The sequence below is a fragment of the Talpa europaea genome (genome assembly GCF_964194135.1).
Source record: "Talpa europaea genome assembly, chromosome: 15".
In the NCBI taxonomy this organism is placed as follows: Eukaryota; Metazoa; Chordata; class Mammalia; order Eulipotyphla; family Talpidae; genus Talpa; species Talpa europaea.
In genome coordinates this window covers 2,158,007-2,181,173 of record NC_140083.1, presented here as the reverse complement: position 1 = coordinate 2,181,173, position 23,167 = coordinate 2,158,007, and the positions used below count along the sequence as shown (strand labels likewise).

The window sequence follows — 23,167 nt, the reverse complement described above, 5'->3', positions numbered from 1 at the left end:
TGTCGTGCAACAAGAAGACTGTGAGCACAAACACCCAGAAGGGGGCACTTCATGGCCCCCCTCCCTCTCGCCATCCTTCAGAAAGCACTGGCTTCCCCTGCCTTGCCTCTAGAAAAGCGTCAGAATGAGGAGAGGCTGGGCACCACTGCCCCCACTTCCTGCAGAAACCCAGCATCCAGCCCTGACCTTCCTCGTGTCCAGCTCCCCACAGTTGGAACCCCTGATGCACTCGTCCAGGACAGACAGACAGAGCCCCATGGCGATGCTGCTCATGGAAAAAACCTCAAAGTGAAGCCTTGCACTGCCCAAAGGCCATATCTTAAAGCTTCTTTCTTTGTTTTTACAGCAATGGCAAGGGAGACAGATCATTTCTAAGAGGGCACAACCAAGGCCGTTTTCCCAGGAACCCAAACCCTGGCCAGGAGAGTCTGCACTCTGCGCAGTCCTCCTGGCACTTCGGTCACTCTTGAGAGGCACTGGGCAAATGCCAACACCTCTCCAGCCTCAATGCCTGCAATCGGGCCTGGACTTGGCTCCCCTGCTCAGGCGGCAGGCTGACCTCCAGTGAGTTGGTGCTTCAAGGGAGCTCATACATTATCTCATCTGCATTCAAATGCTTCAGACTGGAGGGCTATGGAGGGTAGGAGGGTGTCAGATAGGAAAGGAAAAACAAAACCCAGCGGGCCTCGAGACAGTCTAACTAGGTATAAAACTAGCTGGTGGCTTTATCTCCAGCCTCTTGTGGACATAGGCTACCTGGTATTCTGCTGGCTAAACAGAGCTGTTGACCAAAAACAAAGAATAGTAGTGGATTCTTTACGATCACCCAATAGTCACTGTGAAACAAGCACCTACTATGTGCCAGGCACTTTGCAGACACACTCTGTTCATTTTGTGGAATCTTCACACCAGCCCTACAAGGTAGGTGCCTCAGGCACCATTTTTTTTAGGAGATAATGCACTCTTGGGGAGGCCCAGGAGCCCCTAAGCCCTGGCACTAGCAAGGGCCAAAGGCAGACCCAACCCCAGGTGCTCCTGACTCCAAAGCCAGGCCAGTTCCCCCTCACTGAGCACTGAGGCTGATATGAGAGAGAAAGCTGTTAGATAAAAGAAAGGGCTCCCAAAATGCATTGTGTTTCCTGCTCCAGAGTGAAAAGGCCAAGTTAATACTAAAGCAGTTTCTCAGGGAAAGAGTGTCTTCTCGAGCTTCAATAAGGAAAGCATTAAAGCAATTGAAGAAATGGTCTGCTTTTGATCTCCTGCGTTTCCACTCTTAAGGAAAGCAATTCTGCTAAGGTTCTCAAGCCTTATCAAGAGAACAGTATATTGTTTGGGAGGTTTGAAAAAATCTCAAATAAAAATTTGTGCAGTTCTTTATTATTCAACATTTATGAGATGGGGAAACAGACAGTATCATTTTTTATAGATTTTACTAGGTTGGAGACGGCAGTGCCAAACACAAGGTTTATTGTCAAATAAAGCACTGTTTTGTTTTTTGATTGCCTGTTTTTGAAGAGTGGTGCTTCTGCTGTGTAATTGCACGAAATTATTTAATTTGTTTTGTTTGGATCTTATTCTGGACACTTTCCCAGCCGGAAAGATGTAAAAATTAAAACATCTATTATGTCTTTTATATTCTGAGGTGGGTTAGAAAGAGGAGGAAAGAAGAAAATACTCAAAAGACCAGCACATGTCCAATGTCTTCCTCCCCCTTGCCTTCCAGCCCCGTCTGCCTGTGAGTGTCTGTGCCCCGGGGCAGCCTCCCTTAGGAGCAGAATCCTCTCTCCTCACAGAGCCACACCTCGCGGCGTGTCAGGCGAGGACCCACAGGCACCTGTTTGAACAGCAGCTTGTAACTGTGTATAAGTGAAACTCACAGGCTCAGGGAGAAACCACAAGATGTGGGCTTGGGGGGAATGGCCTGGAGGATGTTTAGGGAAGAGTGCCTCTTGGCTGAGAACTCTGTAAATGAAATTAAACAACCCACTTTCTAGCACCTTCCACTCAAAACCCACATGGCCACAGAAGCCACGAGCTGGACATCTTCAGAGAGACCTGGAGCTTAGCAGAGGCACGGAGCGGCGTGGGGGCTGCCCCCCCCCACCCGCCTCGTGCGCAGGCTGTCCCAGGCCACCGAGCAGCCGCCCGTTCAGTTATCCGGACCCTTTGTGCGACCCACGCCCCACCTCCGCCTGCCACAGTCCTCAAAGGAAAACCTGGTCCCTCTGATTAGGGCAGAATGGAGAGCCACGAGGGAGCGTGTGGACTGTGGAATAGGTGCGACGTGCCCGTCTCTCCCGAGCCATGCTTGGAGTGAAAGCCCAGCCTGTGGGCTGGAGGGCGTGGTGCCAGCCGGGATTGACACCTGGTGACCACGGCAGGGGGTAGGAGCAAACTCCCACCCACCGCATCAAGGTGCCATCAGAACCGCAGGCCAGATGACTCGCCCCTGGCCCTGGGAATCAGAACCACTGGCAGCTCTCATCTTCGGGAATTCGCCAGGAGCGTAGGAACCCGGGCGAGCAGTGAGTATCTCCCGGGACCACGGTGGAGATGGGGGGGGGGGGGTCGGGGCAGCGCCCCCATACTTACTTCTTGTACTCATCGTCTTTCATCTTCAGACAGAAGGTCTCCAGGACCCTCCGCAGCTCGTGGGCTTGAATCACGTGAGTCCTGTTAACGTCAACGAGCTTGAAGGCTTTGAGGACACTTTTGATGTTTTTGGAAATCTGGGTATAAAACGTGATTTAGGAAAAGTCAAAAGATCCGGTGTGGAAAACCAAAATGGGAATAAAACCTGTGAAAGTTTTTAAATGGTTCTTATGAAATAAAATGTTTTCAAAGACTCTCAGCCGTCGGTATTGCAAAATGACACATCTACGCTAAAAAGAGCCCTTTGCGCTTATTGAATGTTTTCAAGGCAATTTTCTCTGTAAATGGTCTTAGTAAGTTTAAAAAAAAAACTCTTTCTGGGATAAAGCAGTAAGTCTCATACACAATTCATTCGCTTTTAGAACCATAAGAAAAATCTTTTTGTTAATTGACACTTAAAAACTATAGATCTGGCGTAGCTGGACTTGGGTTTGATTTTTCATCGCCATATGCAAACTATTTTTTCTAGGCGCTGAAAAATCTGACGGTATATTTCAATCCCTCCAAATTTTTTAAAGATATTACAGAAAAGTTTTTATAGCAATCATTCCCAAATTCAGCAAATGCATGTTTACTGGGCATACAACATGAAGGCACTAGCCGGGCAGCGGGGCGGCTGGGGCACCAGGCCTGCCTCCAGAGGCCCCCCCTTTAGAGGTGAGAGGAGCCCTGGGCTCACAAGGGGCTGGGCTGAGTGCGGAGCCTGGCGAAGGGTCCCACCCACCCAGATGAAACAAGCGTGTCCCGATGTGGGAAAAGTGAGGTGCAGGGAGGCTGCCCGAGCTACCCAGCTCTCCCGGCCAGATGCTGCCGCTGTCGCAGCTTAAACCCTTGTCCCGTTACCTGCCAACAAGACAGACAGACAGACAGAGGCCATCACCAAGGCCCGCCCAGGAGGCTGAGCCCACAGAGACCAGGAGGGGCTGTGGCCTCCAGGGGAGACTGCACACCTCTGAGCCAGGGGTGATGGAGAGGGACAGGGCGCTTGCAGGCCAAGGCAGGGGCGGGAGGTCAGTGTGGGATGTGGATGGAGGGAGATAAGACAGCTTGCAGTTGGGTCTGGAGTGTCTGGCGCCCCCCACCTGGTGCTGAATCACATCCAGGGCGGCAGAGATTCTGAGGCAAATGAGCGCCTCCGGGAAGGGGCATAAGGAAAACACTGAGACGACCAGGTTTGTTTTTGCACCCACGTGCCCTGGTTCCTCAGCATTTTCTCTTCAGGGTCTGAGGCTACCCCACAAGGAAGCCCCTCACAGCCTCTCCTGGTGGCTGTCCTCCCTCAGGCTTGAGAACCACTGGGGCGGTGGTGAATAGCCCCCTCCCCCTCTCCTGCTCCCCACCCTTCCTCCCTGTACCTCAGGACCCCTGCCTGTCCCCTCTCCCTAGCTCCCCTCACACCTGCCGACCCCAGCCCCTCCTGGCTGGGTGGTCTAGAGACCTGAGTTGGGCCTCAGGGACCTTAGGCCCACACACTGGCCCGACCTTCAGCCCCAATTCTGTGGCATCAAACAGTGACCTGACTAGTCTCCTGGCACCTGGTCCTCCTCCCTCCAGAGACCAGGGGCTCCCCTCTTCCCACCACCTCCATTCAAACTCAACGCCTTATTAACAGCCACTGCCCCAAATCAAGGCCCAGGCTCTAACCGCCCTCCCATCTCTCCAGCCCACTCCCGTGGTCAGCCCACTGCTAGGTCCCTACGAGGAACCCCACCTGCTGCTCAGCTCCCTTCACCACCTCCCTCCCAGGCGGGTCCATTTTTCCAACTCCCCTGGATGGGCGCTGAGTCCCTCCCCACCCGGGTTCAGCTCAGGCACCACCCAGCCAAGCACCTGCTGTGGCTGGAGGTGGCCCCAGCCCTCACCCAGCAGGGGCCGTCCTGACCCTTCACCCTCAGAGTCCACTCCTCCTACCCTCCCTCTCCACCCCTGCTCCAACCTCTCCACAGACAACCTTGTTTCTCATTTACAACTGGGAGACACAGTCTCCACAAGGCCCTGAGGCCGCCCGCCTGCCTGACTCCAGTCCTCCTGACGGCCTGGCCGGCGCCTGCACCCTGGGGTAGATGAAGGGCCCCCGCTGGTTCTTCCCATCGGTTCCTCCTGACCCCACACCTGGTCCTGCAGTTTGGTCTCCAAGGCATGGGTTCAGAAGTGAGTCTGCCTACCTCCGCCCAAAGCCCCGCTGCGCCCCCACCCATCGGAGTCAGAGGCAAGTCCACAGCAGGCGCCAGCTCTTTGCCCCACCCCAGGCTTTCTGGCCCTCCAGACCTGCTGCTGCTCACAGTGCTGGGTGCCTCCACCTCAGGCCTTTGCATCTGCTGCAGCTGCTTCCGAAGAGACTTCCGCCTCCTCCCCACACATCATCCAGGTTCGGGCCCAAATGTCTCATCAGAAGCCTTCTCTGACCAGGTGTCTAAGTTAGGACCCCACGCCCAACCTCTCCTCTTCAGAAAACTTCTCATCAACTCATGGAACGCCCGTCCCTCCCTCCTGTCTGTCCTTGGCTCCGAGGGCTGGTTCCCTGAGAGCAGCTCACAGCTGCCTCCGGGGCCTGGGGCGGCGGGCAGAGCAGACGCTCCGTGAGCGATGGAGCAGGCCAGCGACTCCGTTTTCTCGGCACCTGCTGGCTGACAGCCCTGCCCAGGAAGCCGCGTGCCTGCACACACCCGCTAGGGACGCACCCTGCCTGGGGCGTGGTCACCAGCACGTGGTGGTGGAACAGACCCTGACTCTGCGTGCGCCGGGCACGAAGCCCCGCGGCTAAATCTGCACACTCCCCGCCCCGCTTCTTCCGACCACCAGAGCGCACTGGCTGAAACCATCCCAACACCCCGTGCCAGAGGACAGGCCCTTCCGGCCCCCTCAGCGCCTCCCCGTGTCTGCAAGGACAGAGCCCTGGCCATGGACCGACGTGTCCCCCAGACAAGTAAGGATCTCAGCACCTCGCCGGCCAAGTCCCGATTCCCCTCTTCTGGTGAAACGGACGACATGAGGCGATGCGCTTTTTTAAAACCCAAAGCAACCCCATATGGGTCTCCCGCGCAGAGAGCCGGGAAGCAGCAGACCTGGCACAGAACTCACACCCACCAGAGGTATGTCTCCAAGTTTCTTATCATTTGTCAGACTCGAGTTTGGCAAGATCTGAAGTGAGCTGCAGATGGCCGGGCTCATCAGAGGCAGCAGAGCTGGGGCCGTGCTGTGCAAGATTGGCCCGTCAGCCACAGGCGAGGGGGAAGCGGGACAAAGGAACAAGGTGGCTGGGTCCCTCGGGCCCCCAGCCTGCCCCACCCGCTTCCCCGGCCCGGGGAGAGGGAAGGCACTGGAGAGAAGAGCGGGGAAAGCTAGGGGTGGCGTGGGCAGCGGCTCGCTCCTTTCTAGGCCAGCGAGACACTTGCCACGTGGGTATAACTGGGACAAGACTTCATTTGCAGTTCGCGGAGCCTCCCGCCTCCCCCTGCCGGTGTCACCGCTCAGTCTGGCTCCTGCTCCCTGGCTGCTGCCTCGCGGAGCAGCCCCTGCATGTGCTGAGAAGCCCCAAGGCTCTGGTTCTGCTGCTGCTGGGCCTGCTTGGCCTCCGGGTCCTTCTTGCACACACCACGCACTCACCCTCAGGACTCGGCCCGGTCTCCCCCACCCTGCATTCAGGTCTTGGCGGCGGGCCTCTGGCTCCCGCAGGCCTCCCTCGCAGCCTGCACAAAAACCCTGGTCCCCTTCTGGCCACTTGCTTCCTGTTCTTTCTTCAAGCCCACCCTCACCTGGGCCATTTCAGGTCCCTCCGCACTGGGTTATTGTCTTTCTTTCCCGGCGGGACATCAGCTCTGCGGAGAGGCACTTGGTTTCTCCTGCCGCTGAATGTGACCGGCTGAGGACAGTGCCTGGGCAGGTGGACACCCAGATACCCGCAGTGAGTTGGCATGTGCCGTCTGCCTCCTGGTCCCGCCTCTGTCCACCTGGGGGAAGAGGCCGTTCTGCGTTCCTGAGGATGCTTTGGTTCCACCCCTGCCTGAAATGGTCCCCAGCTCCTGGCTGGCCTCAGCACTCCAGGCATCCACCGCCCTTCACAACCCCTCAGGGAGCGGTGCTTGGGGGGGGGGGGCCAAGCCCGTGGGGAGGGGACAGAGAAGGGCCACGGCCTCTCGCTCCTCCAGTCAGCCTGCAGGCTTCTCAGAGAAGTGCCCCGCCCTGCTGCTGCCCCAGGGCAGTGGAGAGAGGTGCTTTCGAGGCCCAAATCCTCAGCGTGGCAAACTCTGGCCTGCCACCCGCTTTTGGGCGCCTGCGAGCCGAGAGTGGGTTTCCACTTTTAAATGGCAGGGGAAAATCCAAAGAAGGACATTTTGAAAGTTACGTGAATTTCAAATTTCGGAATGTAAGTGCATCAGAGTTCTGAGGGGCCCGATGACCACGCGCCCGCATCGGGGACCACGAAGTGGCGGGACCAGCACTGCTCCCGGCCCCCCACCCCACCCAACATCTCCAAGCCCTCGCGGTCCCACTGCCCAGCCGCTAACGGGAGCCTTGAGGGCAGAGTCCAGGGCCGAGGGCGGGGCCTGAGCAGAGCGGTGTAGGTACGGCTAGGCGGAGGGATGACAGCAAATGGATGACGGCAGGATGGAGGGCCAGCGGGTGCCGGACAGATGGACGGGTCATGGATGGATGATGGTGGGTAGATGGACAGATGTGAGACGGATGGTCGAAGGGATGATGGATAGACACGTGGGTGAAGGGATGGATGGACAGACAGATGGGTGATTTTAGATTCAGAGGAAGCTTTTCTTGGCTTTGGGAAACCAAGAAAGTCCTGCGTCTGCGAGAAGGGCCAACGGGCACCTCCCTTCCCCGCGGCCCAGTGCTGTGCTCGGCTCCGCACCTCCCCGGGCAAGGGGCTGAGAATCGACACAGCAGGGTGGGGGGATCGCGCTGCCTGCGCTCGGCCAGCCGGGACAGCGAGTGTGGACTTCGGGGTTTAAGTGCAGATGGAGGAGGGTAGATGGCCGGAGCTGCTCTGCTCCTGGGGGGCCTCAGGGGGCCCGAGCAGCCAGAGGAAGTGAGGAAGGGAACGGAGGAGGACTAGAGAGCTGGTCTAGTTGCCCCAGAGCTGGTCTCCTCAGGAAAACACACAGTTCAGGGCGCCCCAGGCACTATCCTAGTCGCTCCCTTTGACGTGCCTCAGAGAACAGTGAAGGGAGCGGCCTCACCACACACCCCATTCGAGGGGGTCAGGGGTAAGAGGGCGAGAAGGAACAGGCCTCTCGAGCCCCTCGAGCCGCAGCAGGGCGGTTGGGCGGGCTCAGTCCAGGTGTGAAGCTGGACTCCCCTGCCCTGGACTGGCTTATCTTATACCTCACGTGACCCCAAAGCCGTGGACCTGCCTAAGAGATCCCGAACCGGGAGAAAGACAGATTTGCTAAGCACCATCTTGAGAACAGCGAGAAGAGAAAAATCAAACTGCTTCATATTTGTACCCCACTGAGCTCAGATGGTTCGATAAGCCGCTGACAGCGGAGGTGATTATTACTCCAGAGTTCTTTGTTTAAAATGCTTTTTATAGCACTTTGGCTCCAGGAAGGAAAGCTGTGAACCCAAATAACCACGACCACCCAGACTTTAAAGGAGGCAAGAGAAGGCCCAGGGCTCCTCCCTGCAGCCCGGCACCCCCTCAGGCGGCAGACACCCCTCCCTGGGCTCTGACGGCCCTTCCCCGCAGGCCAGGCCGGAGTGCGGCCTGCGGATCCACTTCGAGCTTGGCAGTTGCGTCGTCCCGGCTCCAGTCTAGCTGCTTTCTGTGGGATTCCTCACCCAGAGCCACCTTTTCCCGCCTGCTTCTGGCAGAAGGGGGTCTGGGATGGGCTCCCCCCAGGGACTGAGCCCCCCCGGGAGGGGGCTCCGAGCGGCCCCCGTGCCTTGGCTCTGCAGCAAGATGGAAGGTGGCACCCACTGCTGTCAGTCTGGCACCTTCCTGTCACCACCACGACATCCGTTTCAAACTTGGGAAGTAAAATTTCTAAGTGAAACCATGAAAAAGGATTTCGCTTACAATAAACACATCAATGCTCATTTTCCTTATTATTCTACTTTTGGCTATTTCGTATAAAATCTTTAATTAAAGTTTTTCTTTGAAATTGTCATTATCAACCCAGAAGAAAGAGCGGGGGGAACAACACAGCTGTGCAGATATGAAGCGCGATTCAGGACTAAACGAACTGGAACGGAATAAGGAGCTCGACTGTTATGTTCTTAGTTTTGGCTCCGTATTCTCAATAGCACAGTCGAACTTGTCACTTGATGTCGATTCCATCTGTCTGCACTCTGCAGAGTATTGGCTTCCTACCGTGAACATTTCCTATTTACCAGCTGGTAAAGATGAGCCAAACCAGATAGGAAAAAATTAGACTACATTCAGAACCTCATAAACACAAACTTTCAATTTGGGGACATGTGGGAGGCGCAGCGGCCGGGCATTGCTCACTTTGAACAAAGGCCCGCATTTCCCGGGGCCCAGGCTTTCTCTCAGGGCTCTGACGCCGGCCCCCCAGGCCAAGGAGCATGCATTCATTTGTTGAACGAGCAAACCCTGACTTTACTGAGAAATCGGAACAAGCTTACATAAAAATGAAATATGCAAAAACAGAGAAAAAGGAACTGGGTGAAAAAAGAACGAAAGCCACCTCGATGTCATCACTGCCGTGATGGGGCAGAAATCCAAAACTCCGGCTTTGGGCTTCCTGGTGACCAAGGTGAAAAGGGAAACTTGCTGTTGTAGACATGCGCCACAAGCCATGTAAACATTTCCCTGTCTTGATTTTCATTTTTAAAATGCTTACCACGACAAATACCTTAAAGATTTGTAATAAGAAATCCCCAGCTACCCACTGAACTTTGGACAGAGCTGTGAAAATAAGTCCCAAGTCTAAATACCTAGGGCTTTTAAAAGGGTGCTAGACCAAGAACTACCTCCTGTCTCTCCTGTCTTTCTTACCCAGACAGTGCTCACAGGAAGGGAATTCCACCCCAGGCACTGCAGCCCCGTCTCCCTGACCCCTACTTGCTCATAGGACAGTGCAACACACCAGGTGGGACAAGTCACTCCCCCACAACACACCAGGGGTGCTCAACAAATGCAGGCTGTGACGACGAGAGTGACTAATGCTCCAAGACCCGATGATAACATGAAATCAAATTCTAGATGCTCTTCCAGCCAACGTGCCCACGACACTGCAGGCGTCCATCTTCTAGACGCCTCCTCTCTCATGTCACGCCGCATCAGAAACCTGCAGGGCACCACGGCTGCTGCTACACCTCCAAGCCCCCGCCCACCCCCGGCTTTGGGGTTAACAACACCTGACCTTCAAAGTCTTCCAGCCATTTCAAAGTGCATCTGTCCCAGCCCACAGTGAGGAAGGCAACTCTCCGCGGAACAGTCACAGGGCTTGTCTGCTCACGCCCGGCCACGTCTCCCGGCTGTCCCTCCCTGAGGTCCCGTCCTTCACCAGATCACAGTTCTGAAGCAACCACACACCTCATCTGCTGCCACTGAGACCCAGCCACGCTCCAGCGTCATCTTCCTCACCAGCTATTCCTGGCTATTCCAACCGCACTCCACTTCCCCTACAGCACTGTATTAGTTCATCCAGGAGACAGCCCCTGAGTCCACACCAGGATCCATTCAAGGCACTGAAGTTACAACAGTGAAAAAGATAAGATATTCTAGCAATAACCAAAAATCTCAGATTGTTTTAAGTGTCAAGGGAAAATGCACACCATTACAGCTCTCCCTGAGAGATGTGGCCAGCTGAGCACCCCCAGCCAGGTCTTGGGCTTGGGGGGGGGGGGCATCTTCACCACGGCGGGGGGTCTGATGAGTGCCCACCTGTATCTCAACAGGCCACTCTGGGCATCGAAGGGGAGGGATACTGTAAGCAGGAGAAGTGATGCAGGGCGCTGACCAACGCGAGGCCGACACAAAGGAGGCAGTGCGGGCAGAGGCGGAGGAGGGATTCAGGGGTGATTTCGGGATATGGCAGAGGGCGCTTGGAGAGGATGGCAGGAAAAGGAAAGGGATCCAGGGTAGTGCTAGGACTCTGTCTCTGCTGGAATGACTCACCAGTGAGTGGTGGAACCACTTCCTAAAACAGGGGAGCAGTCGGGGGAGGGGGGCTTTTGGGGTGGGGAAGGGAGACACTCAGAAGTTACACTTTGCTCGTGGACGGTGGTGAGTCTGGAGCCCCAGATGGAGCAGCAGGTGTGGACGCCGTCAGCACGTTGCCCTCCTATCCTTCCCCTTGGGGTTTAAACCACAGATGACCACGTATTCTCTATTCCTAAACTTTCCTGATGAAAACTCGGAGTTGGTTTCCAAATGCAAACTCCTTATGTGGGTTTGTGATTTTTTTTTTTGCCTCTTTATTTTTTTTTTATTAATGAAGCACCATTGTTTTCCATCTTCGTTAACATTTTGGCAATACAGAATTTCTCCCTGAGGTGTGGTCACCGTAGCTCTCCCACCACCCACTATCCTCCACCACGGTCTGCTGTGCTCCCCCCGCCCCCCACCCCTGCACCCATCCGCCTTTGTTGAACAACTTCCAGTTGAGTTTGTCTCACTGCGTTCTCACAGAATCTCAACACATTGGGCGAGACTGTGGCCCCAGCTCACAGCGGAGGCGAGCTTCCCAGGGAGACGGCCTCGCCCCGGGCCCGTGGACACTGAGTGCCCCAGCCTGGCCCTCACACCGGGCTGGCCGGACCACCCCGCCGCACAGTCTCGCGCGTGTTACCCACGTGCCACGCGCAGGAACATGGCATGAAAATAAATGACAAACTTAGTTGGAAATAATTACAAACTCTGATAGAATGGGATCTTCGCTCGAGTTTCCGATGGAGCCTTTAGTAAATTAATAATAGAGTAGCCGAAAATAGGTGCTGGGTTAGAAGTATTTTCAACATCATTTTTTATAAAATGGCAACTGATTATTTTGTTACGCGAAATTCTCCAGATCAAAATGTAAGCACGGCTCTTCATTCCGTTGTGCAGAGACACGTGGAGAAGAGCTGTGACATTATTAATCACTATATTCAGTTATGATTGATGGGCTTTTCTGCGGGGAGGAAAAAATGCCTCAGATACAATCTGTCCCAACAGCTCTGCGATATGCTAATATTTTCTTCAGATGAAAGAGGAGATGTGTTCAAATACCTGCTATCATCAGCAATTAATACCGAGTGCACCGAAGTGAGCTGATAAAAGCGGGATTAGGAGAATATCACAAATTAACCGAAAGCTTTCGTGTTGGAGCCAACGGCCCCATTTTGGGCTGGACGGTCTTTTCACCAGGCCCGGCGACCACGCTCGGGGCATCCGTCCAAGCTCACGCGGTGCGACGCCGCAAAGGTGCTCACGAGAGGGTCGTGGTTCTCACTAACAACCGTCTCTCTATTCCCTCAAGCCGCCCTTGTTTAGATTCCTGGTTTAGGAAAAGTCCCCCATTGAAGAAACAGAATCTACCTGTCACTCCCGCCTCTTCTCTGCAAGGATATTACAGACCGCGCGAGCTTAGCTCCTCATTGTTCACTCACTGCTTCCGAGCTGACAGAAGCAGCCCCCAGACCACTCCAAGGCGCCGGTAACCCCATAAAAAAGTGTATCAGATTCCCCCAGAGTCCGACAGGCACGCCGGGCATGGCTGACAGGGCAGACCAGACATTCCGATGCCTCCCTGCGAGCCACGCTCCATGTGGGTGGCGCCGGGCGGAGGATGGCCCGGGCTTTGCGTGCGCTTATTTATTTTCTTTGTTTATGTCTTTAGCTGAAACCTACTTCTTGACTCCGGTCTTGGGCTGAGAGCAGACTGTCTGTAAACGTGGGGGTGGGGGAGTCGGCGCCGATACACACACACCGGGACCCCCCCATGGGTCAGACGGCTGCCCACAGTCGGCGGCCGGTGGGCCTGGCTTAGCCGCAGCTCTCGCCTCCGCCTTACCCGGTGTGGGAAGCTGACAAAAGTTAAAACAGGAAAAAGGCCAAAACTGTGTGAGCTGCTGTGCTTTGCTTTCGTCCTCTTCTTCCTGGCAGCACCTCCGCTGAAGAACATGAGCACCCAGCCCGAGGTCTTGGGCACCGCTGCTGCTGTAGGGGAGCGGGGCTGTGGGGAGGCGGGGGGCACCAAAGGCTGAGGAGCCGGGCAGGACGGCGGCAAGGAAAGGGAACTCCAAATGCCCATTTGCAGAGGCAGCAGGCGGCTCTGGCTGGAACAAAAGTCTCCGTCCATTCACTGGGTCCTGGGGAAGAGGACTCCTCTGGGGTGGAAGGTCTCGGCAGACCTGGCGTAACAAGAGTCACATCTGCTGAGCGTGAGGCATCAGCGTGTCTCCGGTATGGCGACCAGGCCTTGTCCTCGCCTTGCCTGTCCTGGCTCTGCTCCTGTTAATCTTCTCTTGCAGACAAGACTACATTCAGACCAGACCAGCTGAGATCCAGATAAGTAGGAGAAAAACAAGGGGGAAGGCACTGCCTCATGGCCGCAGGGAAGGGCATGCCCAACAGCCCTGGGAAGACACGGTCGGTCGAGGCCAAACTTGAAAGGAAAAGGGGCGTGAATGCAGTGCCTGCCAACCTAGCTGTCCTCTGAAGTCCTGCTGACGCGGACCCTTTGGCCTCCCCCCTCCCATGGTGCTCCCCCCTGTGAGTCCCCGCTTCTCCCCAACCTGGAGAGACAGGAGTCCCTGGGCCTCAAGATTGCTGACCCCTGACGAAACTTCATTTCCTTCTACAGACTCTTCTCTCAGGTTTTGGCTTAGGCAGGGTGAGTCGCCAGGCCCCAAACTCCTGTAACAAATACCTTTTCTGTAGAGGCCCTCAAGAGGCAAGGTGGCTAGCAGTCAAGAGCCCTGGAGCCAAGGGTCTCTGCGCCTGGCCGAGTGCCCTTGGTCAAACCGCCTGGCTCTGTTCTCAGTGTCCCTGTGTGTCAGGGCGGGAGAGCCAGGGCGCTGGCCAGGGGCTGTCCTGGATGAAACAGACTTGAAAGCACTTGGCCTGTGGGCCAGCCCCAGTGGGTGCTCGTCTGTGCTAGCTGCTGTCATTACCAGAACTGGCGAAATCCAGAAAACCACTTCCTGTCCGAAGGATTAAGGCCCAGCCAGCCTAGACGGTCCTTCCTTCTGGTGTGCTGAGGCGCACACTGTTGCTGCCTGCTCCAACCCATTCGCTTCCATCAAGCCACCCATCTTGCTCAGCTCCGGCCCCGTGGCTGCCTGCTCGGGGCCCAGCCAGCCATGCTAATGCCGAAGACCACTTCTACCCACACTGATTGACTTGGGGGCGAGGGGTAAACTTCTGGACTGTGGGTCACAGGGAAAAGTTTCCCCTTTGTTTATAGAGTCATATTGGAAGAAAAGGACACTGGGGAAAACCGGCTCCAAGTTATCTGCACTTGGACTTGAGATGGTGGCCCTCCCGGGCCAGAGGTGGTGAGTCAGACTGCACCCCCAGCCTCCCTAGGTGAGACGAGCATGCTCCTCTGTTTCTCAGAGGGTAGAACAGCCACATACTTCATGGCTGAGGAGGGGCCGTGTGGCGAGTCCAGACCCACCACAGGAAGGGCTTCCCAGGCCCCCCCCCATCTCGGAGGCGGGGACGCACATGACTGAGCAGTGCCCGCAAGCCCCTCCTTCTCATGACCCCCTGCTGGGTCAGGCTGGTCTCCACTTCAGAGCCGGGACATTAGGGATGGTGGCAGCCCCGTGGGCCAGGGGGCCCGCTAAATCCCCCTGCCTCCTCATAGGCCGCAAGAGTGAAGGACTGGAAACAGAATTCAAGAGTCTGTCAGAGGCCACCGCAGAGGAGAGGAGCCGCAGGGAAGCAGCCTGATTGGAGATCATGGGGAAATCAGGGCCGGAGAGGGCGCGCAGGCCGTGTGTATCCTCGGCGTTCAGCAGAGATCAGGCTGGACGAGGGGCCTGGGGAAGACCCCTGAGGACCACCTGGGCTGCAGCTTCCTTCTCCCCAAATGGGGGCCGGCGAGGGGAGGGTCAGACAGCATTTCTGCCGTGTGAGGCCACGTCTCAAATCACCAGGACAGAGCAGGGCCTGGAGAGCCGCCAGCCTGCCTCACCCTCCACCAATGCAAAGAGGACGCGGGAGGCCCTGGGCTTGCCTGGATAATGAGCGTGCGCGCGAACATATGTTGGGGGGCTCGGGGCATGTAAAGAAGGGGCAGGCGGAGGGACCAGCTGTCAGACCAAGTTCACTGCAGAAGCAAACAGGAAAAACAAGCCCCGGGGTCCGGGCGGTTCAGGGTGTGCCAACTGCTAATTATTTGTTGGTTGAGGAAGGCTAGACCACACAAACGTTAGCTAAGTCTGGCTCCCAAAATTCAGAGAGACATTTGCATGCTTTCTTGGCTCCCATCAGCCATGTGGACTTATATTTAAAACAAAATAATTAGCATTCTTTCACCCCAAACCGCGCAGGTCAACCAGCAGTGACAGCCTGGAGAATCTTCCCGAAATAACTCCCAGGTCGTCTTCTCTGTCTGCAGTGCCGGCCTGGGGAGCCCTGGCCTGGGGAGCCCCGGCCTGGGGAGCACCAGCCTGGAGAGCACTGGCCTGGGGAGCACCTGCACGGGGAGCACTGCCAGGAGAGTCCCGGCTGCAGTGCGCTGATACCCCTGGCAAGCGGCCGAGGAGAGTGTCTGATCCTCTCTGCTCATGTGGGGCAACTCCTCTGTGCCCGCCCCCCGCCCCCAGCCAGGGAGGCTGCAGGAACGACGGATCACCACGGTGCTTGTTGGCCTGTGCACGCATCCCAGGGCTCAACCCCGGGTCTCCTCAACTGCACTGCAGCACGCTGGGGGTGTCACTGTCCCCACACACGTGAAGCAACAGTGACAAGGCCCACCCAGCTGGGAAACAGCAGTGCCCCAAAATGGAACCCTGGCCTGACTGGGTCCCCAGGTCGGCATGTCCCACTCCTCCTCCCCGCCCATGGTGAGGTCATCGGGGCAGAGCTGTGACCCGGCCAGAACGCATGGCAGAGGACCCAGGCACCCTGGTGCTGGTGTCACCTCGGTCACCCATCCCCGGCTTCCCTCTCGCCATTTTGCTCTCCACATTGGTTTAAACTCACTTTGCATCAGTGCAAAGTGGGAGGAGGGATTGGAACAGCAAAGGAACCAGGGGAAGGGGGGCTGGCAGAGGGTTCCGCCATCTTCCCTCGCCAAAGCCACCTCGTGGTCACCCACCAGCCCTGGGCGCACTCCCCACACTGCTGGGCTGGGGCACCGCTGACCCGCGGCAGCATTTATGGAGGGGACAACCGCCGTGAACAGCCGGCCCTCCTAGGAGAGTCTGGCGATTGGCATCATTTACGGAGCTGCATCGGAGCAGGCCCCACGAAGACCATCGACCGTCACACACGTTCCATGTGGACGGCAGTGGGAGAGACGGGGAATCAAGCCGGGGTCCCACTAATAGAAAGTGCAGAAACGAAGTTTTGGAGCACATCATGCTGAAAATGCATCACACGAAAATGAATCTTCTGGTCTCACGGCATCAGCCAGGAAAATTTAGACAAACATTTTGTGGATTTCTGGCTATTTTTGATTTTGAAATGTATGAAAATCACAGAAGAGTTCAAAAAGGAAGGAAAATTTGTCACATTTCAAACCAACATATTGAATCGAGTAAATTAAACCGCGACACTCAAACTGCTCGTGTAACTGACAGCTCAGACGCCTGTTAAAGAGGGGTCTGGTTCCAAGCCCAGGACAACAGGAACACCTCCCCAACTGTGCGCGCCGCCGCCGGCCGGGCCCAAGCCAGCTCTGGGCCCCCATCCCAAGCACGCCAAGTCGCTCCTGCACCCCAACACCCCAGTATTGGCACAAAGGTCACCCTGGGTCTCTCCGGGGGCCCCTACCAGGCTCTGGACCAGCATTGGCTGATAGAAGGCGGTGGTGGCTCTTCCTAAAGAAAGCCCTGCTTGAGCCTTAAACCAAGAGAGAGGGGCCCTGCACGGGATGATCCCAAGTTATTACAGCACAATTAACCTTCCAGAGCTGCAGGGGTGTCACCCATCAAGGACACGTCCCCCAAGCCTGTAGGCCAACATTGTGGGGCTGCCTTGACATGAGGACACACAGGGGCCAGCTGGCACCGTCCACCTCTGCCGGTGGCGACTTCTGATGAAAGGGAGGAGGAGAGGGAAAGAGCTGGTGAAGGTCTCTCTTACCTTTTCTCCTACTTGGCTTTCGAGTTCTTTCAATGTCCGACAGCAGTTCTTTTCAGTCCCGCTTCCCCTTGTAAATAAAAATGAAGATTTTCTGTTAAAATGTTTTAACCTAGTAAATGTTGACATAGGACATGCGGAGATCAAAATTGTAAGGATTTTCAAATTATATAATTTAAAATAGAAGGTATTTCTTATGCATCTGCCAGAAGCATGAACGTGGGCCAGGTACTCAGCTCCTGCCTGCCTCACTTTCCCCATCTGTGAAGTGAAATGTGAAGGCCCGCCTCTTCCCAGGGCAGCGGGACCAGCGCTGCGAGTGGAATTGCTGAGCACTGACTGCAGCCTCGTCTTGTCTAATTTAATACCCATACCCCGTCACAAAATACTTTCCAAAGAAAGACAGTAAAGGTATAAAAATGTTCAAATATTAAATTTAAGATCTTAATGTTTTTACTTCAAAAATTAAAATTCATTTTCAAGTCTGAAATACATTGCATATGAAATGTGCTAATCTGGCTTTAACTTGCTATATTTCCATTTTTAACAGAGTATTATTTTTCTCTTTCTGAAACACAGCCTATACGTGCTAGAATATTCTCTAAGCAAATGTCCGACTACCCATTAACTCCATTCAGTTCTGTATGGACAAGCTCCAGCAGCACGTCCTCCAGACACACCTGCTGACAGGATCAGCTCTAGGAAACTTAGGTCATAATCGTTTCAGGTTTCACATTTGCCAATGAGCAGACAAAACACTTACCTCTTTATAACATTCATATTTTTGTCAATTCCACCAAATCTGGACAGGAATTCAACGTACGGAATGGTGCCAGATCTGGTGAGGGGGATCTACATTCAGAAAGGAAGGAGAGTCTGTCAGAGAACACGGCGGTACAGCCGGCAGCAAAGAGACTTGGAGATAATGTCTTTGGTGACACAAGGTGGGGCACTTCCGGGGTCGGCAGTGCTATGGTGAACCCCTACAGCTACGTCCTCCGAGGGTCTTAGTGGACATGGGTGCTCAGCATTCCAAGTGCAAACAACATGAACACCAGGGTGCTAGCCTCTGCTCAAGGTCAATGCGTTATCTACAGAATTATCTGAAATTGAGATATCTTAAAAGTGAAATAAAATTAGCAGAAACATGTTCTAACATTTGGGGGAAAAAAATCCTGATAGAAATGGAAACATGTTCTGGGCCTCCCTGGTAGTGCAGGGGTAAAGTCTCAGCGCGATGAAGCTGTCTGCAGCCATCATAGCACGAGTTCAATCCCCAACCAGGGAGATACCCACAAGGTGCAGCAGACCTCTCTTGTCTTGCCCTCTGCTCCCCTCAGCAGTGTATTTCAGTAGATCTGCCTGTTCTGCTCCCCACTCTGTCTCTGGTGAATCCCCTCACCCCCCACACCTCTGTCCTGCACGCCAGCTCTTATATGCCTAAATAAAATAAATCTTTAAAAAAAAAATCTTTAAAAAAAAAGACAGAAACATATTCTATGGCATAATACAAAGATATGAACAGGTATAAGGAAATATATTCACATAGTTATATTATGCTATAAAATATACATACAGATATCTAGAGAGATATATGTAGATAAGTATCTCCAAGAGGCTGAAGCCACAGCACAGTTCTACACTCAAAATGTCAGGTGGACTTTCTGTACATACATTTACTTTTAAGATAGAAAAAAGTCATTTTGAAATTCTAATTCTATATAGAACATTAGAGGATCAAGTGGGTCAATAGAAATTGTCCATTAAATAAAAGCATCACATCGATGTTTAAATTACTGAAGCTGCTGGCTACGCTGTGATTACGTCAGAGACTAGCTCTTACACTTAGGAAATGCACACTCAAGTGTTTGGAAGAGTCACAATGTAAGCAAGTTCCTCTCAAAAGTTTCAGAAAAAAATGAGCAACTATCAATAGCTCGCTGACACACGTAGGCCCGCAACACGCGCCCAGAGCTGGCCAGAGGCCAGAGGGGCAGCGGCGAGGCAGGTGTTCACCGCAGGCAAGGCAGGGTGAAGGGCAGGTGGGCGCGTGGGTGCTGTGAGTGCTGTGAGTGCTGTCGTATGCTTTCTGGAGGTTGAAACGATTTCTAATCAAAAGTTAAACATTTTAATAAAAATAAGTATTTCCCCCCAGAGAAGCACTCTGGAACTAAAGTTAAAATAAATAGCTAATCTATATAAACATACTGTGTTTCATGCAAATACACAAAGTCCCAAGTCCACACCTCAAGTTTGATGTTTACTCAGCCCTGAGAAGCCCAGGCCGGGGGCCGGGGAGGCCATCTCGGTCTTCCCCAAAGACAACATTCCTCTCTATCGGCTAAAATATGTGTGACTCGGAAATGGGACGGAGGCGTGGTGGCTCACGGGAAGCCCTCTCCGCGAGGACGGCCATGACTGCGGCGTCTCATGGCCTCTCTCAGTAGACGACAATTTGGGGTAAAGACATGAAAGCCTCCCTAGTCCTGCAGAAGAATGGCCGGAGCAAATGCCATGTGGGGGGGGCCAAGAGCGATGTGCCCTGGCTTTGACAGTGACAAGAGTGAACGGGGAAGGGAAGTCACTCACAGAGCTTACGCTCCATAAATGGACACGGGCTTTTTGGGGGCCGACTCCCCCAGCCCCCAGTCACCCTCGGAAGGCGCTGGCATCACAGAGCAGAGGGGCCCCCTTCCTGCAGCGCCAGAGTCCACTGCCTCCAGCACATCAGGCCGCGTCGCGGCACTCACGGCCCTGGCCACAAAGAGCCCATCAAAGGAGGCTTTTGTCCTGCTTCACGGCATGTGCGCTCTAACGCACGCCCTGATGCGGCTGAGACATCTGTGCAAGGCCCGGTCTCCAAAGCTGAGCCCCTTGGACGGCCAAAGACTCCAGCCGAAGGGGAGAGGAGAGGCTCACGCTCGCCGTTTCAGAATTTATGACTCTGGCGAAAGCATCTGAGAACCGTAACTGTCCACAGATGAGCCGCTGCACGCAAAGCCTCAAGCCAGGGCTGGGGCCGGGCAGTCACTGAGTCGGCACTTGGCTGCTGGCATCTTTCTAGGCTTCTCTTCCCTCAACCTGGCACAGCCACTGGGGCCAGAACAGGACCTTGTTTCCTTCTCCGGGATCTGTTTACCCATTCAACTCCTTTTTATTTATTTATTTATTTATTTATTTATTTATTTGTTTAATTATTTTAATGATTTTTTTAAATTTATTTTTATACAAGAGCTGGGGTACAGGCCAAAGGCACGGGAGGGTAACAGGATTCACAAGAGACAGAGCAGGGAGCAGAACAGGCAGCTGACAGAAATACACTGCTAAAGGGAGCAGTGGGCGCGACAGGAGAGGTCTGCCACGCCATGTGGGATTTTCTCCAGCCGGCGGGGATCAAACCAGCACTGCAGAGGCTGCAGACAGCTCCACAGCACGGCACTCAACCTGCAGCGCCACTGGGGAGGCCCCTCAACTTCTTTTTAAAAGAGTACATTAATATTCAGTCTGAGGCCACATCTTGTCTTTAATTCACTCCACTGTAGTGGAAACCAGGTACAGGTCGGGGCAGGTAAGGCCTCTCCCCAACTCTTGTCCTGATCAGTCATCCAGATATCCTGACACTTAAACATTCTTGACTTGGCTTGTGAAATAAAGTTGAAAGTAAATTCAGACTACAGCCGGATAAGTCTAATTTGAAGGGGGAACTCTCATGGACATCTGACCAGCTTTCTAAGTCTCCAGTTAGGTTTACAACAACTACAGAAAAAGAAGGTGGTATCGCCACATGGATCCGCCATCACAAGATCTAGAGAAGCTCAGGCAGGCAGGAACTCCAGGGCTTAGGAAGAGAAGACCCGCCTTTTACACCCAATGCACTTGGCCTCCTGAAAATATGCTGCACTCAGGCCTCCTTGATTTACACTGGGTGACAGGAGCTCAAGATTCTAGAAAAACACATTTGTTTTTAAGATAAGCGGCCTGGACCCGTTTGGTTATTTTTTTGAAGTCTTTGAAGTTCCGTGGTTCTCCGTGACTGCTTTTAAAAACAGATGTAGCTTTTTAAAAACAGATACACATTTTCTGTACTTTTCTTCTTCCTGCATAGCTGATTAGCTTGGGAAGGTTGTCAAAATTTTAAATTAACATTAGATCATGAATATAGAGAGATATTAGCAGGAAATAATATTTTAACTCTCCATTTGGTATAAATAAAGTATCAATTAAATCGAGTTTATGAGGAAATGGATGCAATGTTTGCAAGGACAAATGTTCTTTAAAAGCAAGAGAACACCGCCAGAAGACACAGATACCGCCCCCAGGTATGCACCAAGAGAAATGAAAACAGAGGTCCACACAAAAACTTGTACGGGAATTTTCACAGCAGCACAGTCCATAAAAGTGACAAAGTAGAAACAACCCAAAGGTCAATCAACTGATTATAAACAAAATGTAGTCTATCCTCACCGTGGAATAGTATTCAGCCATTAAAGATGGGTGGACCTGGAAACATGGATGAACCTGGAAAAGCTCTAAATGTTTAAGTTTAAGGGGTGATGAAGGTGTTCTGGAATCAGATAGTGGTGATGGTTGTACAACTCTGTGAAGATATTCAAAACCACTAATTTGTACACTTTTAAATGGTGGATTCTATGGCATGTAAAGTATATCTTAATTAGGTTTTTACTAAAAATGTGAATGGCAAAAAGGGTGACACATGGAAGAATCATTATCCACTATTTGTAAAATTTTGGAAGTGAATGAAGGGGAAAAAAAATTTTTTTTTTAGATTTATTTATTTATTTATTTATACAAGCACTGGGTACAGTCAGAAGCACGGGAGGGTGAGAGAATTCACCAGAGCCAGAGCGGGGAGCAGAGCAGGCAGAAGGACCGAAGTCCACTGCTGAGGGGAGCAGCGGGCGGCAGGAGAGGTCTGCGCGCCATGTGGGACCCTCGCCCAGCGGCCGGGGATTGAATCGGCGCTGCAGAGGCTGCGGGCAGCCTCACAACCCAGCGCTCAACTGCCATGCCACCGGGGAGGCCCAAGGGGAAAAAATTTTTAACTCTTCCTCTTTATCTCCTCTTCCTTTCTTTCCTGTCCCTTTCCTAACAATTCAGTCCTAGAGTCCTAACAATTCAGTCCTAGAGGACTAGGGCTGTCTCCTAGTGCTGCTGGGGGAGGCTAGATAGTCCAGAGAGGGAAGTGGGCTAGAGGGAAAACTGTTCTTTGCACTACACTTTCAACTTTTCTGTAGTTTTGTAATTTTTTTAAATGATAAAGCTACTAAAAATGTGAGTAGAGGCTGAGGATAGCTTCACAGGTAGTGTCTTAACCCCTTGCGCCACCAGGGTACCCACAGGGCGCAGCAGACCTCTCCTGTCTCCCTGCTGCTCCCCTTAGCAGTGTATTTCAATCAGTCTGCCTGTTCTGCTCCCCACTCTGTCTCTGGTGACTCCTCTCACCATACCACCCCCCGCACCTCTACCCTGTACCCCAGTTTTTGCATGCATTAATAAATAAATCTTTTTTTAAAATGTGAGCAGAATCTCAAATAGGAGAGAGAGAGAGAAGCAAGGCCCCACTTTCTGTATATACACTCCGCCCACATTTCCAGCTAATGCCAAAACCATCCAACTGCAGGTCAGACTCCAAGACACCAACCTAGAAATAAAAGTGCTGAACTGCATTGTAAGCAACAGCCCACTGCAAGTGAGACAGTTTGCAAGTTAATTGGCTGCCAAAGCAAAAGTATCAACAGCGTTCAGAGGATTATAACAGAATCCAGAGTCTCCACAGCACAGCCTGCACAATATTTAGCACTGCACTGTCTAATAAAAAGCCATAACCACACGTGGCTACTGAGAACTTAAAATGTGACTACTGTAGGGCCTCCCCAGTGGTCCAGCAGTTGAGCACTGGGTTGCAAAGCTGCCCGCAGCCTCTGCAGCATGGGTTCTATCCCCGGCTGCCGGCGAGTGTCCCACGTGGCGCGCAGACCTCTCTTGCCGTGCCCGCTGCTCCCCTCAACAGTGTATTTTGTCAGTCTGCCTGTTCTGCTCCCCACTCTGGCTGTGGTGAATTCTCTCACCTTCCTGCGCTTCTGACTGTACTGAGGGCTTGTATAAATAAATTAATTTTTAAAAAATGCGACTAGTATAACCGATGAACTGATTTTTTTGTTTGCTTTAACATTAGCAAATGTAAATTGTAAAAATAATTCAGTTGTTGGGAAACAAGTATGTTGGAAACAATGGGGTATCTGAATCTAGTATTTTAAAAACTAGCTGTAAATT

At 53.3% G+C, this 23,167-nt stretch overlaps 1 protein-coding gene across 1 annotated transcript in view; it reads right to left on the bottom strand.

Moving 5' to 3' along the window:
• Positions 1–23,167, bottom strand: part of EFCAB6 (EF-hand calcium binding domain 6) — a gene marked incomplete at both ends in the record, with an annotated part of 146,412 nt that overhangs the window by 101,065 nt on the left and 22,180 nt on the right. Inside the window, 3 exons of the mRNA XM_084254883.1 lie at positions 2,593–2,729; positions 16,877–16,943; positions 17,637–17,725. Of these exons, the coding sequence (XP_084111009.1) occupies positions 2,593–2,729; positions 16,877–16,943; positions 17,637–17,725 (293 nt within the window). The remainder of the gene's footprint in view (positions 1–2,592; positions 2,730–16,876; positions 16,944–17,636; positions 17,726–23,167) is intronic.